This window comes from Ranitomeya variabilis, chromosome 4 (assembly GCF_051348905.1).
Source record: "Ranitomeya variabilis isolate aRanVar5 chromosome 4, aRanVar5.hap1, whole genome shotgun sequence".
Lineage (NCBI taxonomy): Eukaryota > Metazoa > Chordata > Amphibia > Anura > Dendrobatidae > Ranitomeya > Ranitomeya variabilis.
This window is the reverse complement of record NC_135235.1, coordinates 603,129,216-603,151,572: the sequence shown is the minus strand read 5'-3', so window position 1 is coordinate 603,151,572 and position 22,357 is coordinate 603,129,216. Positions and strand designations below refer to the sequence as shown.

Here is a 22,357-nt window from a genome sequence, read left to right as displayed (position 1 = left end):
ATGACAGGATTGTTTACAACGAGACAGACATGTATTGGGGCCAACCTAAAATCACCCAGATCTGGCTTTAAAATATGTAAATCAATCAACTCCAACTTACAGATGGACTCTGGCACGGATTAATGTAATGAATATTTATTCTTCTTTCTAGGCATTTCTGCATCGCATCCGACAGAATATCAGCGAGAAAACTGAAAGCTGCATCTCCGAGGAAAATGTTAAGGTAAGATATTGAGAGTAACACCCTTTTACCTCTATGGTTATGGTTAAAAATAGCATGTGATTGACCAGTGGGTACAGACATTATTCTTCCATGGGTCAGTGAAGAGACACCGTCATAGGTATAAGATTGTCAAGCGACTTGAAGTAAATATAGACCAAAACCATTATATAAAGTCAGTGTAAACCTCCCTTCAACCCCAGGACCAATTAGCCAAATAACACAGGGTCACGAGACCACCCATGGCTGAATACATTTGTCACCCTGGGAAGAGTGGGGATCTTGGGGACCACATCCAGGAATGCAGAGCTGACGGAGCAGAGCCATAGCACAGAAGCAGGAAATCCAAGAGGAGACGAAAGGAGCCAAAACCCTTCCCCCTACCTCCCGGGAAATGTCCGAGGAAGGAAAAGACCGGCAGCCACATAGATGTGAATGGAGGAAAAGTGGAAGGAATTCTCTGCTGCTCCAGATAAGGGGACCACTCTTCAGACTGGTAACCTTTTACTGTACAAAACACACTCCACAATCATTAGGGACAGGGTGGAAAGAATGGCTCCAGGATTGGACAGATCTAACGCTATGCAGAACAAACCCATGAGTGAGTACCATGGAATGGTGCAAATTTACATATGACAACCTGCGATGTCGCCAGGTTGACATTGACCCCATCATACTGAATTATTATTCCTAAACTGGTATTCGCATAATGGCGGATGTGATAATCTAGTTCTAGTGCCGGTGATCAGAGTGTGACCACAACCGTGCCGGCGTCAGGTGGCCCTAAATACCAGGGATCCAAGGGGGAGTTAAAATGCGCTGTACAACTTCTCCCCATTCCCTGTGTGCAGGGAACACGTATAATATCATCTCTATGCCGACGACACACAGATCTACATCTCTGGACCAGATATCACCATCCTACTAACCAGAATCCCACAATGTCTGTCTGCTATTTCATCCTTCTTCTCCGCTGTATTTCTAAAACTTAATATGGACGAAACAGAATTCATCATCTTTCCCCCATCTCACTCGACTCCCCCAGCAGACCTTTCCATTAACGTAAATGGCTGCTCACTCTCCCCAGGCCCACAAGCTCGCTGCCTCGGGGTAATCCTTGACACTCATCTCTCCTTCAAACTACATATCCAAGCCCTTTCCACTTCCTGCCGACTTCAAGTCAAAAATATTTCCTGGATCCGTACATTCTTAAACCATGAATCTGCCAAAACCCTAGTCCTTGCCCTCATCATCTCCCGCCTTGACTACTGCAACCTCCTGCTCTCTAACACTCTCGCACCCCTCCATTCTATTCTAAACTTTGCTGTCCGACTAATCCATCTGTCCCCCCGCTATTCCCCAGCCTCTCCCTTCTGTCAATACCTGCACTGGCTCCCCATTAACCAAAGACTCCAGTTCAAAACCCTAACCATGACATACAAAGCCTTCCTCAACCTGTGTCCTCCTTACATCTCCGACCTCGTCTCCCGGTACTTGCCTACATGCAACCTCCGAGCCTCACAAGATCTCCTTCTCGACTCCCCTCTTCTCTTCCCACAATCGCATACAAGATTTCTCCCATGCATCCCCCATACTCTGGAACTCTCTACCCCAACATATCAGACTCTCACCTAACGTGGAAACTTTCAAAAAGAACCTGAAGACCTACCTCTTCCGACAAGCCTACAACCTGCAATAACCACCGATCAACCAAACCGCTGCACGACCAGCTCTACCCTCACCTACTGTACTACTGTATCCCCACCCATCCCTTGTAGATTGCGAGCCCTCGCGGGCAGGGTCCTCTCTCCTCCTGTACCAGTTGTGACTTGTATTGTTCAAGATTATTGTACTTATTTTTTAGTACGTATACCCCTCCTCACATGAAAGTGCCATGGAATAAATGGCGCTATAATAATAAATACCGTATATACTCGAGTATAAGCCGAGATTTTCAGCCCAAATTTTTGGGCTGAAAGTGCCCCTCTCGGCTTATACTCGAGTCATGATCGGTGGTGGGGTCGGCGGGTGAGCACTGTCATATACTTACCTAGTCCCAGTGATCCTGGCGCTCCCCCTGCCTGTCACACTGTCTTCGGTGCCGCAGCCTCTTCCCCTGAGCGGTCACGTGGGACCGCTCATTAGAGAAATGAATAGGCTGCTCCACCTCCCATAGGGGCGGAGCCGCCTATTCGTTTCTCTAATGAAGCGGTGCCGGTGACCGCTGATAGAGGAAGAGGCTGCGGCACCGAAGACCAGCTGTCCGGGGGAAGGAGCGGGACGCCGGGAGCAGGTAAGTATGACATATTCACCTGTCCTCGTTCCACACGCCGGGCGTCGCGCCATCTTCCCGGCGTCTCTCCATCTTCCCGGCGTCTCTCCGCTCTGTGTTCAGGCAGAGGGCGCGATGACGCATATAGTGTGCGCGCCGCCATCTGCCTGATCAGTCAGTGCGGAGAGACGCCGGGAAGATGGCGCCGAGGAGCTGCAAGCAAGAGAGGTGAGTATGTTTTTTTTTTTTTTTTTATTGCAGCAGCAGCAACAGCTATGGGGCAATAATGGACGGTGCAGAGCACGATATGGCACAGCTATGGGGCAATGGTGCAGAGCACTATATGGCACAGCTATGGGGCAACGGTGCAGAGCACTATATGGCACAGCTATCTATGGGGCAACGGTGCAGAGCACTATATGGCAGAGCTATGGGGCAACGGTGCAGAGCACTATATGGCAGAGCTATGGGGCAACGGTGCAGAGCACTATATGGCAGAGCTATGGGGCAACGGTGCAGAGCACTATATGGCACAGCTATGGGGCAACGGTGCAGAGCACTATATGGCACAGCTATCTATGGGGCAACGGTGCAGAGCACTATATGGCAGAGCTATGGGGCAACGGTGCAGAGCACTATATGGCACAGCTATGGGGCAACGGTGCAGAGCACTATATGGCACAGCTATGGGACAACGGTGCAGAGCACTATATGGCACAGCTATGGGGCAATAATGGAGGGTGCAGAGCACTATATGGCACAGCTATGGGGCAATGGTGCAGAGCACTATATGGCACAGCTATGGGGCAATGGTGCAGAGCACTATATGGCACAGCTATGGGGCAATGGTGCAGAGCACTATATGGCACAGCTATGGGGCAATGGTGCAGAGCACTATATGGCACAGCTATGGGGCAATAATGGTGCAGAGCACTATATGGCACAGCTATGGGGCAATGGTGCAGAGCACTATATGGCACAGCTATGGGGCAATAATGGACGGTGCAGAGCACTATATGGCACAGCTATGGGGCAATAATGGTGCAGAGCACTATATGGCACAGCTATGGGGCAATAATGGTGCAGAGCACTGTATGGCACAGCTATGGGGCAATGGTGCAGAGCACTATATGGCACAGCTATGGGGCAATGGTGCAGAGCACTATATGGCACAGCTATGGGGCAATAATGGACGGTGCAGAGCACTATATGGCACAGCTATGGGGCAATGGTGCAGAGCACTATATGGCACAGCTATGGGGCAATGGTGCAGAGCACTATATGGCACAGCTATGGGGCAACGGTGCAGAGCATTATATATATGGCACAGCTATGGGGCAACGGTGCAGAGCATTATATATATGGCACAGCTATGGGGCAACGGTGCAGAGCATTATATATATGGCACAGCTATGGGGCAACGGTGCAGAGCATTGTATATATGGCACAGCTTTATGTGGAGCATCTATGGGGCCATAATGAACGGTGCAGAGCATTATATGTGGCACAGCTTTATGTGGAGCATCTATGGGGCCATAATGAACGGTATGGAGTATCTATTTTTAATTTTGAAATTCACCGGTACCTGCTGCATTTTCCACCCTAGGCTTATACTCGAGTCAATAAGTTTTCCTAGTTTTTTGTGGCAAAATTAGGGGGGTCGGCTTATACTCGGGTCTGCTTATACTCGAGTATATACGGTAATAATAATATTCGCTCACGTATGGGACATCTCCTTGTGCCCACAGCAGCCGTTACCTGAACTGCAAAAATGAAACATGACAACTCTGCTGGAAAAACTGTAATCAACATCTGCTTTCCCTTCGGTCTCCACATCAACATCCTTGTCATCGTGTGTGTGTTTTTTTAAAGACTAACAGTTGTTTTAATTTATGTTGATAACTCAGTAGTGCACGTGATAATAATACTATTTGTGATATATCCTCTCAGAGAAATTTGCTTCTTTCTCCTCCTGGACTGATTCTTTATTCTCCAAAATTCTTAAATCACGGCTAATATCTGTCTTCAGTAAATACAGGTATTACTGAGAGAGGAGATGACCGTTGGTGTGCATAAAGTTCTGTGGAGAACTGTAATTGTGGCCGCGTGAGAACTTGCAGCAGAATGTCTGTCTCTAGCTGCTCCCTCAAAAGAATTTTAAAAGCACCAACTGCAGTTTCCTATCTCAGTAATCTCAGAATCTTCTTCACTAAATGCAGATTTGACAGATTATAGCAATAAGTTGAGAATGAAAAGTCATTCCAGGAGGATGAAGTAGCATATTTCTCTGATAAGATATATCACAAACGTTCTCAAATTCATTGATTTGTGAAATTAAAAGTAACACTGCGGTCACTCTTTAATCCCCTCTACGGTTTCAGATATGTGGGTCTTTTTAGTGGTAATTGTTATAGTTTTTATTAGAGATGAGCGAACATCGTCGGCTCCCTCCTTATTCGGCAAGCTATGGCGCTTACTGAAGAAACTCGGATACCTGGAGAGCTCTCAATGATGAGGTGTTTGGCGCCGCAGCTGCATGTGTCGCGGCGGTGTGAGAATCACAACACCCAGGCTCTCCATGCATGTGGTATGACTGTCACACAGCTGTGACACATGCAGCTACGGCGCCGAACAGCTGATCATCGGGAGCGCTCCAGGTATCCGGGTTCCTGAGGCAGCTTCTTTGGTAAGCGCTATAACTTGCTGAATAAGGAGGGAGCCGACGATGGTCGCTTATCTCTAGTGAGGCATTGAAAATAAATGAGCTCTGATCAGCTTCCAAAATCAACAACTAGCGCTACTAGAGGACATTTTTCAGCTTATGTAAAATTCCATTTAGTCTCCTCATCCTATGCCTTCATCTTCTTCCTCCTCATCATGAATTTATCCTGCAGGTTTATACAATCATGTATGACTGTTCCTCTCACTTCCAAGACTAATCTGCTTCTCCTTCAATTTCCAACCACAGAACATCCCTCGCACCAAATACTTCCACCAGAAATGGTCACCTGTCATAGCCATCACTTCCTTTCCATCTCCGCTCTCTAACTCTCTCATCCCTCATATCCCTCCTCAGTGTGAGTAAGCTGCTTTGGTCAGGGCATGGAGGTGACTGCACCATATAACTAATAGTAATGCAGCCGATGCCAAGGAAGTTCTTGATTTCCAGCCTCATTTCTTTTCTCTGGTGGTCACTCTTCTCTGCAGCACATTTCACCTGCTTTCCATGAACAGATGACCATGTGTCCTGTACTGTGAATGGAGGAAGCACAGCCTCGCACCATGTAGCCTTTATGAGCAGCAGCTGAGCATTGTGTCCTCATAGAAGTCTCCCAGCTGTCTCTATCTTACTGAAGCCCCATTCAGGGCGGAGCTTTTATGGGGAATGTGACTAGAAGCCACATGAGAGGCATCAAAGGCCCCACTGTCAGCGGCTCCTTCCTCTGCCCCAGCTCTGAGGTTAGGAGTCTGGAGCATGTGCTGATACAGCCTGATCCTAATTAGTCCCCGTGTGACCCTGGTTGGATGCCAGGAAGAAGTGGAAATGCTGAGAGGGTCAGATATTGGTGGCCATCATTGTCTTCAGAAAGCTTGGTTACCTGTCAGGTTTAGACTGTAGGCTCTTGGGGTCATTTGTCACATCGGCAGCCTAGAATCCTCCTGGAATCCAATATTGTGAGAGTTCCCTGTATCTGATGGCATGAAACAAACATTCATCATTATCATCATCTTATATATATTTTTTTAACAAATATATAAAGATTATGGAAAGACTCAATATTTGGAGTGTTGTCCCTTATTTTCCAAGACTTCTACCCTTTGCCCTGGCAGCTGGAGATCAGCTTCTGGGCCAGATCCTGACTGATAGCCGACATTTTTGTCTCATCAGTGCTTGGAGTTCATCACAAATTTATGTGTTTTTGTTTGTACACCCACTTTTTGGGGATTGGCTGCAGGTTCTCAATGGGATTAGATCTTGTAAAATAAGGGACAACACGGTAAATGTTGAGAATTTGAAATAAACTTGATGAATTTGTCAATAAAAATGTTAAAACGTATGAAACACTGATGTAGTTTAGTAACCAGAGAAACATCCAACCAAAAGATCTAAAAACTCTGAAGAAGCAAACTGTGTGAAAACCAAAATTTATGTCAGTCTCAAAACTTTAGGCCTCAACTGTATATATAAGACGTGTGAACCAGCTCACCTTGGATAAGGCTGCAACTATCCTTGGCACAGAAAAAACACCCCTGTCCGATGTGGTGAAACAATGATCCATGATAGGGACTGCATTTCAGTCTTGACACATTTAGGAAAATCTGCATATTTTTGGATGTACAGAGAATGTAATTTTTAATTTTGTTGGAATAAAGTTTGTGCATATTTTTGTAATCTGGAACAGGGCTGGAAAGCTTCTAACTTCACAACAACTTTATATACAGGGTGATTTATAAAAGATTCATCTGGTTTTACATTCATATTACTGCAAAGACATAAATTTGTAATAACTTATCGAAAGGTCAAATCTCAGAGTTTGTAACTCGCACTTGCAGACTCGCTTGTGAGTCGCCAGGAGGCAGGGCAGTATCAGATCCCAAAATGGCGACTATGCAAGAAAAAGTGTTTCGTGTTTTAGAGTATGAGAAATGTAAATCAGTTGTTACCATATGGCGAGTGTTCCGAAGACAGTTTGAAAGTGACCCACCTGTGTTCGCTTGTATTTTGCGGTGGTATTGACAATTTAAGGACACAGGATGCTTATGTAAACGTAAAAGCCGTGGAAGACCGAGTTTTACAGGCGGATAGGGTTCGTGAGACCTTTTCACGTAGCCCACAGAGATCAACTTGATGGGAACTTGCCATTCCTCAGCCGACTTGAAGATTCTGCGACAGCGACTGCACCAGAAACCATATTGCATACAGTTATTGCAACATTTATGGCCAGCCGACCATAGCATCTGATATGAATTCTGTGCACTTTTTGAGGCAACATTGGAAGATGAAGAATTTGGTTTTCGGTTCGTGGGCAGCACGGTGGCTCAGTGGATTGCACTGCAGCCTTGCAGCGCTGGAGTCCTGGGTTCTAATCCCACCTTGGACAACATCTGCAAGGAGTTTGTATGTTCTCCCCGTGTTTGCGTGGGTTTCCTCCAGGTACTCCGGTTTCCTCCCACATTCCAAAGACATACTGATAGGGAATTTAGATTGTGAGCCCCATTGGGGACAGTGATGATAATGTGTGCAAAACTGTATGTTAGCGCTATATAAAAATAAAGATTATTATTATTATTGTTCAGTGACGAAGCAACCTTCCACTTAAACGGAAAGGTGAAATGTCACAATTTCCAAATATAGGAAATGGAAAATCCCAATGGCACTGTGGAAATCGAAAGAGAGTCTCCGAATGTAAATTTTTTCTGTGCAATCTTGAAAACAAAGGTGTATGGGTCCTTTTTATTTTCGCCAAAAACACTGATTGGTACATTGTACCTCGTACCGCGATATGTAATGGGTGTTTTTGCAACTGAAAATTGATTTCTGAAACTTCATTTTCCAACAAGGCTGAGCGCGCCACTCCATTATCATTTAGAGATGCTTTGCTATATCAACAAGGAACTCCCAAACTGGTGCATTGGATGCTGTTTCGATGTTGAAGTGGCACTCTTCAGATGGCCCCCAAAGGTCTCCCGATCTGACATTGCGTGACTTCTTCCTTTAAGGGGAACATCAAAGACATTGTTTACATGTTGCCTTTACTAGCAACACTGGATGAGCTCTGGAACCACCTTACAGCTGCTCTAATGACCACCAACGAAGACATGCTACAACTTGTTTGGGTCTAAATGGATTAACACATAGATTTGTGTCTTGAGAAAAGGAGGACAAAGAAAACATTTGTAAACACTATGTGCTAAACTTGGAGAGTTTGTGTCACGGGTTTATCGCGACTGAGAGGAGGCAGAAGAGACCACAGTGTCTGATTTCTACTCCAGCATTGATTAGAAGCACTTCACCTTCTTCACCAAGTTTTTTTTGGCAGTGCAGGGGTTAATCTACTCTGTTGAGAGCTCCTGGAGCATTTAGGCTCTCAGCTGTGCACTGTTAGCCACTCCCATCTCCTATATAAACTAGGTCCTGGCTAGCACTCATTGTCAGAGGATAGCTTATGCTGCATGGCTGGAGGTTGTTGGTTATTATAAGAGAAGGCGTTTGGTGGGTTTATCTGTGACTGTTGCTAGGTTTTGAGTGTGTGATAATTCCCTTTCTTCTCCTACTTTGGTTTAACCCCATCCTACAATCCCCAATGCGTTCCTCTGTTATATGTGTGAGTATATTTGTATGTTTGGTATTTTTCGTTACACCTGTTCTTATTACCTTGTTAGTCTGGTTGGTGTACTACGGTTTACTACTACTCCCCTAACCCCTTGATGGGGGAAGGGTACAGACTAAGGGTGGATTTAGGACCTAAAGCTAGGTACATGGCACTGTCATCTTCACATCGGATGTGTTCCGGGAAAGAGGGTGCGCTAGGGCGCCCTAGCATTAGGAACAGGGAAGGAGCCCCTGGTCCTTGGACACCTGGCAACATTATGTTGTGAGATTATGTTCTTTATCATGTGCAATTCACTATTGTGCATGTAATACATTTATTAAATATACCTCTTTGAAACCCGATGGATCTTTTATAATCACTGTGTGTATATACCCGTTCCTGATTTCCCAATCTTTTGCATGTTTGTCACACGTAGATGTTTCAGATCACCAAACAAATTTAAATATTAGACAAAAATAATACAAGTAAACACAAATTGCAGTTTTTAATAAAGGTCTTTATTATTAAGAAAAATAAATCCAAACCTACATGGCCCTGTGTAAAAAAGAGATTGCCCCCCTTAACCCCTTCACGACATGCCCCGTACTAGTACAGCGCATGTCATGTCTGCCCCTTTGATGTGCGCTCCGGCGCTGAGCCCACATCTTTTCCGGCACATGTCAGCTGTTTTGAACAGCCGACATGTATCTGGAACAGCCGCTGGAGGAATCACAATCCACCCGCGGCTTTTAACCCATTAAACTCCGACAACGGCATCTAACATGCGCTTCCGGCAGAAATCCGCCCATTGGTGACCCCCGTCTCGTGATCACGGGTCACTGATGGGTTGGCATGACAACCAGAGGTCTCCTGCAGACCTTTAGGGTATGTGCACAAGCTGCGGATTTTGCTGCTGATCCGCAGCGGTTTTGATGCTGCGGATTCGCAGCTGTTTTCCACGAGTTTACAGTACCATGTAAACCTATGGAAAACAAAATCCGCAGCGCATGGAGCGCCCCCACTGTCGCAGGGCCGAGGGGTACCCGGTACCGGGCCTCTCTGTCTCGGTTCTGGGATTGTCACGGTGGCTAGACCCGGTCCGTGACCCTGCTAAGGGGCGTCCAGTAAAAGTTGAGAGTGATGATGTGTGGTGCAGGGTACGATGAATAACGAGGACACAGAGTTGCAGTCTCTTTACCTCTTTACTGAAGGCTTCAGGATCCTCAATCCAGAGTACGGCTAACAGGGCTGGCTGAGACCGGCCGGTCCGATGGCAGCTCCAGAGCTCCCTTTGCAGGTGGAAATCTGTGCCTTCCTTCTAGCGCTTGTGTGTTGTAGTCCTTGCCTGCTGAGCACCACGGGATAGTCCTCACAACTGTTGTGTCTGTTTCTGATGTTCCCTCACAACTGATTCTGATGTTCTTCTCCGTCCCCCAGATGATATGGCTAGGACGCACCCATATGACAGGTAGGCCTGGAGTTCTTCCGGGACCCTAGAGTCACCCCTCTCCCATTGTTGCCCCCTATGTCTGCTTAGGTGATTTAGGTGAGACAGCCCGCCTATAACTGACTGTCCTGCCGTTGGTTTGAAGTAAGGCCTGGAGCTCAATACTTCCTCGGCGTTCCGGCCACCGGCTATGCGCCTCAGTAGGATGTTGCCTCGATCTTACAGCACGACTCCTACTGGTGTTTTCTCCTTGTTGCGTTGATCTCGTTTCTCACTCTTCACAATAAACCTCGCTTCTTGTCCTTTCTTGGGGTACCACCGCAATGAAGTGCAGGCGCGGTCCTGTAACGTTCTTTCTGTTCGCTAGGCCTCTGTCAGGATCCCACCCCTGACAGGGACCCCCCTGAATCTTCCCCTGCAACACCCTCTGCCACAGGATGTTGCCTGGTTCCAACCCAGTCAGCTTTCTGTCTAACTTCCTATCTAACCCCCAGTTTTACCAGATTGTGAGGTGTGGCCTAATACATAGCGCCCTTAGCTCCCCCTGGAGGCCAGACTATGAAGTGTATTGGTGTCTGTGATACCTGGTCAGGTGAACTCCTTCAGTGCCATCAGACGTACCATAGCCCCCCTTAGTGGCGGAGCAACAGTACTGCAACGACCAGGACTCTGGGGCGCTGCACGCACATGCTGCCGAAAAAAATGCGCGGAAACGTAGTGTTGTTTATTCCGCAGCATGTCAATTCTTTGTGTGGATTCCACAGCGGTTTACACCTGCTCCATAATGGGAATCCGCAGGTGTAAAGCCGCAGGTGGAATCCGCATAAAAACCACGGTAATTCCGCAGGTAATCCGCATCCATCCAACCATATAAAAAGGGAATTAACCCGATCGCTAAACGGCGTGATGAGAAAAAAGTCAAAACGCCAGAAGTTGTTTTTTTTTTTTGGGTTACAACAACATTGCATTAAAATGCAATAACGGACGATCAAAAGATTGTATCTGCACCAAAATGGCATCATTAAAAATGTCAGCTCGGCATGGAAAAAATAAGCCCTCACCCAACCCGAGATAATGAAAAATGTATTCGCTACGGGTCTCGGAAAATGACGCAAGTATTTTTTTTTTTTTTTTTTTTTTAACAAACTTTGGATTTTTTTTCACCACTTAAATAAAAAAGAACCTTGACCTGTTCGGTGTCTATGAACTCGAAATGACCTGGAATATCATAATGGCAGGTCAGTTTTAGCATTTGGTGAACATGGTTAAAAAAAATAAAATATTGTGGAATTGCACTTTTTTTTACAATTGTACCGCATTTGGAATTTTTTTCCTGTTTTTGTACACTATATGGTAAAACCAGTGGTGTCATTCAAAAGAACAACTTGACCTGCAAAAAATAAGCCCTCACATGGCCATATTGACGAAAAAATAAAAAAGTTATGGCTCGAAAATGGGCTGCGGCGCATAAATATGTTATTAATAGTTTATTTTTTGGATTAACGATGTATTTGTTAATGTGACATCCTTTTTATGTGCCGTGTGGGCTGCCTGTGTAATAATATTACATTAGAAAACGGCTAAGGAGATTATTCATCAAAACTGGCGGTGTTGGTGAAGGAGGTTGCTGGAGTCAGACACTCCTGATTCCTGAATGCGCCTCTTCACGAATCAGAACCATCGAACGAGTGGTGTACACCTTTGTGCACCTTGCCACAAATCCTCCTCGCGCTGCCGCTTGTCATGAGTTTGTCGTCAGGCCTCTGTCGTGCCCCAACTCTGCCCATATTATCGGAGCTAGTACAAGAGGTTGACGTGATTACACCAAATATTTGAGTTGCTTCAACATTTTGAGTCTTTTCAAAGCTTTTACACCAAAATTCTAGCTTGAAAGTTTGAATCAGGGGCTAAGGGTGAGCCGAAATGTTACATTCATGTTGTGGGAGTCAAACCATATATCAACTCGTATTTTAACTTAATTGAATGCTACCCTTCTTTTACTATTTATCCCCTATAGTGTATGACCTCCTATAGACTGTACTGTATCTGATATAATTACACAACCTCCTATGGACAAACCTCTATTATGTAACTACATAGTCTCTTACGGACTGTCCCCTATATGATGTAATGTTTTATATGGAATTTTTGTGTCTCCTGCTCTCTTCATATCATGTTTCTTTCTTTCTTCAGATTTTATTCTCCAACATGGAGGACATCCTGCAGGTTCACTGTGAGTTTCTGGCAGCACTGGAGAGTCGTCTCCAGCCGGAGCCTCATCCGCAGCACGAGCTGGGAAACATCTTCCAGCAGTTTGTGAGTATGAAACTTCTTGCAGCCTATCTGATTTATGATGTTAATTCGGCACTAGAAATCTTAAGAGTTGAGAAACTTTGCACTAACCACAGCAACTCTCGTCACATATAACTTCTGCAACCTCCTCCACCATACACGGGGGTTACATGGGACTGCAGGAGATCAGATTAGAATTGCCGGTTGAAGAGAGCACTGGTATGCACTTGTTTCTCTGTGCAGCCGCTCTGTTGGTGGGGTCAGAGGTGGCATCCTGGCAGCTGTGCAGGAACATGTGTTCACCCTGCTGGATCTGTAACCATTCAGATTGTTTCTCACTTCCTGACTCCAAAAGTTGCCAAAACTCTGCAGGATTATTGATGTCAGGTGAGACGTGAATTTCCCATCATCATCTCTGATCTTCTACAAAACATAAACACCTCGATGGCGGTCAGAATCCTCACTGCATCTCCTCATCCTCCTGACAATGATCCTAATGTCGTTCCCGATGTAAGAGAAATCACACAATGTCCCATCTACTTCATCAGTAATCTGCATGGCGCACACTGGTCACATCATTTCACTTCTGATTCAAGTCTTCAGCTCAGAGCAAATTCACCAGTAATGGAATCCAACAAGTTCCAGATTATAGATTGCAAAATATGAAGGAAACGTGAGGAATAATAACTCCTTAATGAGATCACAAAGTGGAAATAACACATACATACCTCTGAAAACATACATTTACAATACACAAACAGTACCCATCAAAATTTTGCCCACATCTGTTCATGCAATGATTTTCCTTGTTCTTAAAGGAATGTGCACATTGTAGATTCAGATTGAAGGTAGCAAAAGCACAAATTTTCAGAGGAGCTGAGCACTTGTCTGCTCTTCTTTCACTCTGTATCCAACTCATCCCAAACCATCTCAGTTGGGTTGAGGTCGGCTGGTAGTGGAATGTCATGTCATCTGACACAGCCTCTATCCCTCTCCTTGGTCATTTAGCCCTTACATTGTTTGCTCGTGTTTTGGGTCATTGTCTTATTACAACATAAATGATGGTCAAACTAGGTGCAAACATGGTATGTTGCTGCAGAATGCTGTGGTAGCCATGTATTCCTTAGATTTGGCATAAATAAATAACATTGTCAACAGAAAAGCACCTCTGACACCATCTCACCCACCTACCTACATGTCTCACAGTGGGCACCACACATGTAGAAACCATCCGCTAACCTTTTCTGCGTCTCACAAAGACACAGAGATTGGGACAAGCTATACAGTGGGTACGTAAAGTATTCAGACCCCTTTAAATTTTTCACTCTTTGACCATGTGATATTTCAGTTTTTCTTTTTTAATATATTTGCGAAAATGTCTACATTTGTTTTTTTTCAGTCAAGCTGGGGTGCAGAGTGTACATTAATGAGGAAAAAAATGAACTTTTTTGAACTAACCAAATGGCTGCAATGAAACAAAGAATGAAAAATGTAAAGGGGTCTGAATACTTTCCATACCCACTGTATCTCAAATTTTGACTCGTCGGACCAGAATATAAATTTCCACTGATCTGATCTAAATCCAGTCCTTGTGTAGCTTGGCCCAAATATGTCTCCTCTTGTTTGTGGTCCTCAGTAGTGGCTTCTTCGCAGTTGTTTGACCGTAAAGGCCTGCTTCTCAAAGGTTGCTCTTGAAGTTGATGTTGAGATGTGTCTACTACTTCATCTGTAGAGTTCACTGAAAATATATATATCAAATGTCTCTCAATTTGACAACTCACAAGTTTTATCCTTTTGTTACTACTTAATGTCTGTCATTTATGAGGGCTGTTATCACAGCTGCTGTGAGATTATGGTTTCTCAGGCTGGTAACGCTGATGAACTGATCATCTGCAGTAGAGGTAATTCTTGGTCTTCCTTTCCTGGGGTAGTAATCATGAGAGCCAGTTTCATCATAGCGATTGATAGTTTTCATGACTGCACTTGACAGTACCTTCAAGATTCTAGCAATTTTCCGGATTGACTTACCTTTTTTTCTTAAAAGTAATGAGGGACTGTTGTCTCTCTTTACTAAGTTGAGTGGTAATTGCCATATTCTGGCTTAGAACAGTTGTGGAATAAGACTCAGCACTGTGTGGAGCTACCAATATTGCCTCTGCAGAGAACACCTGATGATCGCAAACACTTTCTGAAGGGGAAAAATTCCATAAATGAGCCCTTGACAAGACATACCTGTTCTTTGTAACCCACTATAGGTCATACCTAATAAAGCTGCATGAGAGAATGCCAAGGGGGTGTAGAGCTATCATCAGAGTAAAAGAGGGGGACTGTGAGGAATCTTCGGTTTTATACATTCTGGTTTGTTTTACACGCGTTTCCTTATCTTTTGTTTCCTTATGTATCACTCATTGTTTTTTTCTGCCTTTAGTATGAATCTACAATGTGCACATTACAATAAGAAATGGAAAAACATTGTATGAACAGTGCTATATACTACACAGGTACACCCTACACAAATATACTATACACTGTACTTACATATTCTGCACATATATATATACACCGTACACTACACACATACATGCACTCCTGGGTACACCGATCTATTTCCTGTCAGATTTCCTTCTCTTGTCTTTTTCCTGTGGAAACAATGACGACAATGCTGATATGAAGAGGCCGCTCAGGCAGATTTTGCCTGAGACGGAGACAGAGAGGAAAACCAGTGAGTGAGGAGGTGATGTCACCTGGATGTGTCTGTCCACACATTGTCCTGCCTATGCACAGTCATCATGATGTGCGTGCTGTCACCCCTAGGTCAAAGTATGTGGGTGCACACTGATACTAGGTGATTTCACTCAGGAATAAGGATTTTATATGGTCCTGAAGCTTGAGATGACCGCTGAAATGAAGCGCTGCAAAGGAGCAGAAAGTCCCACATGAAACATGGCACAAATCTGAGATCATATTGTGGAAATTCGGCTGGGTGCAGTAGGGCCTTTATTTGAGGGTGTAATGTCCACTGAGCTCACATAGCCGCACCCGCCTCTACGGAAATTACCCCTTGACCACAAAGCAGCAACGGTCAAGGAGGAGGGACGGTGACCAGCACATAGAGCACTGCAACCTAATTTCCTGGGATTGTAAAGGCGGCGTTCCCTTTCATCATGGTGTTTTCCCCCTCCCAGAGCCAGAGCAGGATTGGTCTGTGTTGTCACCTCCATTTTTAGAACCTGATCCTCGATTATTGATTGCGGGACAGGCGAATTTACTGGATCTATTGTCTGAATAGATTTTACTGTCTTAATTCCCCCCCACCCTCCCCCCCCCCAAAAAAAAAAAACAAAACATCATCTCTGACCTCTTGGCATAAAAAGAAAAATCCCTCCCCATTCAAATAAGCTCTGAATAATCTTCGTCTGTCAGACTCTGACAACTTCTGTTCACCCTTTTGGTCACCCCTTCCTCAGTGGCTGTCACTTAGGACTCCTGATGTAAAGGGGGTAAGGAGTACGAAAGTGTGGCATGGGGGATGGAGTCCCCATTATTTGTACCGCTCGCATATTAAACTATTTGATTTGTATTTTTTTTTCCTTGCAGAAGGATCGTTTCTGTGTCTACGAGGAATACTGCAGCAACCACGAGAAAGCCCTAAGGCTGCTGATGGAGCTGAACAAAGTCCCTAGTGTCCGAGCCTTCCTGCTGGTGAGTCTCACATGTCCGCACTACATCCGGTGGTCTTTCCACAATTGCTGCAACTTGTGGTCCTTCATGACATTAGTCAGCCATTTTCAATTGATGAATCTTGGACACAGAAGCTACAGGGACTAGGGCTATTATCGGCGAAGCACAAAACAGCCTTGCAGGGGCTTCTGTTCCTTAAAAATTGCTGTTTCCTGTCAGTGCCCAAGTTTCTGCTCTTAGTTTATCAGATTTGGGTAATTGGTGACCTTGCTGCAGCCTGCAGCACTGATCCCGATATCATGTTATATCGCTTCATGGGTCACATAGATATACCGCCACCAAAATAGATGCAATTTTCTTGTTTTTATAAATCCTTAGTTTTTGCTCCATATTCTGCCATGGTTGCATCTACAACACAATAATAAGCATCACCGAAGCCAACATAATCCGCATCACCCAACCAACCAGATTCGAGCTTTTGTGGGCAGAAACAATCTGATGGGACAACATTGATATTTTACACTGATTTTTAAACATGACGCCACTATATATTATCCTTCGCTCTGGGTGAAACCAATATTAAACATAGAGACCTGTTTTCGAAGCCTATGTAACATATCCCATTAAATGATTAGAAATATCGTGCAATCATTACTTCTGATAATTTTGTCTCTATAAGAGCTGCATGTTACTCGGTGGCCGCAAGACGACAGACATCCCCCTGGAAGGCTACCTGCTAACCCCCATACAGAGGATCTGCAAGTATCCACTGCTCCTCAAGGTACATAGGACTCCAAGCTACTTTTGTGAGCAGTCATGTGGAGGTTGGGGTGCATATAGCCCCCTTATGATGCTTTGATACATGCCCTAGTGTCTAGAAAAGACTAAGCTTTCATGGGGTCAACCCTCCACAAAGACAGATGCAACACAAAGCTTTATGTAGGGGCATAACTGCCACATGGAATATGCCTTGAGTGAGCTGCTGTCAGATGGTGGGTGGGAGTCACAATGATGTGCCCGCCCCCGAGGAGCCTATTTATTATAGCAGACAGACTATCACCATATGACAGACCATAAAAATTCTTTAGTAGTACTGTAGGTGGGGATGTCATGGCCAGGGCACAATTTTTGGGGTAAATTTACTGCTGAGCACTTAGCGGCCAGGAATTTACCGTAAGTCTCCAGTAAAGTACTGTAGCGAACTTTATAGAATTCGGCTGGTTATACTTGTGGAATAAGAGAATTCCCAGGTATCTTCCTGTGCTCCTCTGAAAATTGTGACTCTTCATAGTGTCAGTGACTTGGTGACATTGTGTAATCCTCCGGCACAGGATTAGGGATGTTCTGGCTTTTATAAATAAACCACAGGAAATTAGGTTGGTTTCGGATCCCATCACAAAAACTTTTTGCTTTTCTAGTTCCTGTTTCTACTGCAGCTCTGCTGCCGCACAGCTGTGTTTATCAGCGCTGATACTTCAATCTGTTACATTCAGGAAATATTCAGCGCGTTCTGCGCCAAATATTAATTTAAGGCAAACAAACACAGGTGGTGAGGAGTAGTTGGGAATCCTGGTAGTCAGTACTCCAGTCACATCTAGAGCTGCAGTCACACTTATTCCGCTTACCCCTGCCTTTTAAGTCCTTTCAGTTCACGGCACTTTGATATCGTGACTGCTGCTCCTCCATGTTGTCCTGGTGTCTAAGTTCTGGGGGAAGAATATTCTGCCTTTGTGGATAGAAATGAGGGTAAACATATAATGAGCTCTGCATCGCCTCCTGTCACTAGCTTATTCTCAACAATGGCAAATTATACAATGAACTTTGAAGGAGGAGGAAATTATTTACAGTGTATTAATTTAATAAAGGAACTGGCAAAAAGGACCCCAGCAAAACACCCGGACCACCAGCCAGTACATAGTGCCCTGCAAGCAATGAAGACTGTGTGTACCAACATCAACGAAACCAAGAGGCAGATGGAGAAACTTGAGGCCCTGGAGCAATTACAGTCCCACATAGAAGGATGGGAGGTCTGTAATATATACATAAGGTGGGAAAAGTGGTACTGTGCACTGTACGGAGTGAGGGGGAAAATGAGAGGTGTAAGGGAGAAAATGAGAGATGTGAGGGGGAAAATGAGGCGTGATGGGAAAATAAGAGAAGTAAGGTGCTATAACTAACCACAGATATTTACTATGCCCAGGCAACGCCGGGCTCTTCAGCTAGTATATACATAAGGTGGGAAAAGTGGTACTGTGTACCGTACACAAATACAGAGCAAAAGAACTGGTACTGTGCAGTGATACTTAAAAGGAACTGATTCCAAGAATTACACCCATCATATAGGATGAGAAGTGGTAATGTGCAGTGTTGATATATACAAGATACCAGATATTGAGAATTACACCCAGTATACAGGACAGGAGAAGTCATACCGTGCAGGGTGTGTCTGGAGAATAAGGGCAGATACTGACAATTATATCCAGCATAGAGTACAGGAGAAGTGGTACTGTGCAGTGTATATATACAGGATAATACAGATACTGAGAATTACACCCAGTATACAGGACAGGAGAAGTGGTACTGTGCAGTGTATATATACAGGATAATACAGATACTGAGAATGACACCCAGTATACAGGACAGGAGAAGTGGTACTGTGCAGTGTATATATACAGGATAATACAGATACTGAGAATTACACCCAGTATACAAGACAGAAGAAGTGGTACTGTGCAGTGTATATATACAGGATAATACAGATACTGAGAATTACACTCAGTATACAGGACAGGAGAAGTGGTACTGTGCAGTGTATATATACAGGATAATACAGATACTGAGAATGACACCCAGTATACAGGACAGGAGAAGTGGTACTGTGCAGTGTATATATACAGGATAATACAGATACTGAGAATTACCCCCAGTATATAGGACAGGAGAAGTGGTACTGTGCAGTGTATATATACAGAATAATACAGATACTGAGAATTACACCCAGTATACAGGACAGGAGAAGTGGTACTGTGCAGTGTGTATATACAGAATAATACAGATACTGAGAATTACACCCAGTATACAGGACAGGAGAAGTGGTACTGTGCAGTGTATATATACAGGATAATACAGATACTGAGAATTACACCCAGTATACAGGACAGGAGAAGTGGTACTGTGCAGTGTATACATACAGGATAATATAGATACTGAGAATTACACCCAGTATACAGGACAGGAGAAGTGGTACTGTGCAGTGTATATATACAGGACAATACAGGTACTGAGAATGACACCCAGTATACAGGACAGGAGAAATGGTACTGTGCAGTGTGTATATACAGAATAATACAGATACTGAGAATTACACCCAGTATACAGGACAGGAGAAGTGGTACTGTGCAGTGTGTATATACAGAATAATACAGATACTGAGAATTACACCCAGTATACAGGACAGGAGAAGTGGTACTGTGCAGTGTATATATACAGGATAATACAGGTACTGAGAATTACACCCAGTATACAGGACAGGAGAAGTGGTAACGTGCAGTGTATATATACAGGATAATACAGATACTGAGAACTACCCCCAGTATACAGGACAGGAGAAGTGGTACTGTGCAGTGTATATATACAGGATAATACAGATACTGAGAACTACCCCCAGTATACAGGACAGGAGAAGTGGTACTGTGCAGTGTATATATACAGGATAATACAGATACTGAGAATTACACCCAGTATACAGGACAGGAGAAGTGGTACTGTGCAGTGTATATATACAGGATAATACAGGTACTGAGAATTACACCCAGTATACAGGACAGGAGAAGTGGTACTGTGCAGTGTATATATACAGGATAATACAGATACTGAGAATTACACCCAGTATACAGGACAGGAGAAGTGGTACTGTGCAGTGTATATATACAGGATAATACAGATACTGAGAATTACCCCCAGTATACAGGACAGGAGAAGTGGTACTGTGCAGTGTATATATACAGGATAATACAGATACTGAGAATTACCCCCAGTATACAGGACAGGAGAAGTGGTACTGTGCAGTGTATACACTATGTTCCAAATTATTATGCAACTGACATTTTTATCGGATTTTCCTAAATGGTTGGTGCAAATGACAGTCAGTCTAATAAAAGTAATCACCTGTTAGAGTATACCTCGAATTTTATTGAAGAAACCTCCCAATGATAACACTATAATCTCCAAAATGAATAAAAACTTAAAATGCACTGTTCCAAATTATTATGCACAGTAGAATTTCTAAACATTTGATATGTTTTAAAGAACTGAAAATGCTCATTTGTGGAATTTGCAGCATTAGGAGGTCACATTCACTGAACAAAAAAGCTATTTAACTCCAAAACATCCTAGCGGGCCAAGTTACATGTTAACATAGGAGCCCTTCTTTGATATCACCTTCAGAATTCTTGCATCCATTGAACTTGTGAGTTTTTGGAGAGTTTCTGCTTGTATTTCTTCCCTCCCTGAGCTGCTGTTTTGATGTGAACTGCCTCCCACCCTCATAGATCTTTTGCTTGATGATACTCCAAAGGTTCTCTATAGGGTTGAGGTCAGGGGAAGATGGTGGCCACAGCATGAGTTTATCTCCTTTTATGCCCATAGCAGCCAATGAGGTATTCTTTGCAGCATGAGATGGTGCATTGTCAGCATGAAGATGATTTTGCTCCTGAAGGCACATTTCTGCTTTTTATACCATGGAGGAAAGTTGTCAGTCAGAAACTCTATACAGTATACTTTGCAGAGGTCATTTTCACACCTTCAGGAACCTTAAAGGGCCCTACCAGTTGTTTCTCCATGATTCCGGCCCAAAACATGACTCCTCCACCTCGCTGATGTTGCAGCCTTGTTGGGACATGGTGGCCATCCACCAACCATCCACTACTCCATCCATCTGGACCATCCAGGGTTGCTCAACGCTTATCAGTAAACAAGACTGTTTGGAAATTAGACTTCATGTATGTGAGGGCCCAATGCAACCATTTCTGCTTGTGAACACTGTTTAAGGGTGGCCGAATAGTAGGTTTACGCACCACAGCAAGCCTTTGAAGGAGCCTACACCTTGAGGTTTGAGGGACTCCAGAGGCACCAGCAGCTTCAAATATCTGTTTGCTGCTTTGTAATGGCTTTTTAGCAGCTGCTCTCTTAATCCGATGAACTTGCCTGGCAGAAATCTTCCTCATTATGCCTTTATCAGCATAAACACATCTGTGCTCAGATACAGCCACAAATCTCTTAACACTATGATGATCACGCTTAAGTTTTCGGGAAATTTTTAATGTTTTCATCCCTTCACCAAGGCATTGCACTATTTGATGCTTTTCGGCAGCAGAGAGATCCTTTTTCTTTCCCATGTTACTTGAAAACTGTGACCTGCTTAATAATGTGGAACATCATTTTTAAGTAGTTTTCCTTTAATTAGAATTACCTGGAAAACTAATTATCACATGTGTTTAAGATTGATTTCAGTGATACATTGAGCCCTGAGACAATACCATCCACGAGTTTATTTGAAAAACAAAACAATTAAATCTTTATGACACTTAAATCCAATTTGCATAATAATTTGGAACACAGTGTATATACAGAATAATACAGATACTGAGAATTACACCCAGTATACAGGACAGGAGAAGTGGTACTGTGCAGTGTATATATACAGGACAGGAGAAGTGGTACTGTGCAGTGTATATATACAGGACAGGAGAAGTGGTACTGTGCAGTGTATATATACAGAATAATATAGATGCTGAGAATTACACCCAATATACAGGACAGGAGAAGTGGTACTGTGCAGTGTATATATACAGAATAATATAGGTACTGAGAATTACACCCAGTATACAGGACAGGAGAAGTGGTACTGTGCAGTGTATATATACAGGATAATACAGATACTGAGAATTACACCCAGTATACAGGACAGGAGAAGTGGTACTGTGCAGTGTATATATACAGGATAATACAGATACTGAGAATTACACCCAATATACAGGACAGGAGAAGTGGTACTGTGCAGTGTATATATACAGAATAATATAGGTACTGAGAATTACACCCAGTATACAGGACAGGAGAAGTGGTACTGT

At 44.0% G+C, this 22,357-nt stretch overlaps 1 protein-coding gene across 2 annotated transcripts in view; it reads left to right on the top strand.

Annotated features, from left to right (window-relative positions):
• The window catches only part of PREX1 (phosphatidylinositol-3,4,5-trisphosphate dependent Rac exchange factor 1), a 136,552-nt gene that overhangs the window by 41,083 nt on the left and 73,112 nt on the right, over nt 1–22,357 (top strand). For both annotated transcript variants that reach the window (XM_077253294.1, XM_077253295.1), the window contains exons 2-6: nt 152–223; nt 12,447–12,569; nt 16,143–16,247; nt 16,906–17,007; nt 18,092–18,253. In XM_077253294.1, the coding sequence (XP_077109409.1) occupies nt 152–223; nt 12,447–12,569; nt 16,143–16,247; nt 16,906–17,007; nt 18,092–18,253 (564 nt within the window). The remainder of the gene's footprint in view (nt 1–151; nt 224–12,446; nt 12,570–16,142; nt 16,248–16,905; nt 17,008–18,091; nt 18,254–22,357) is intronic.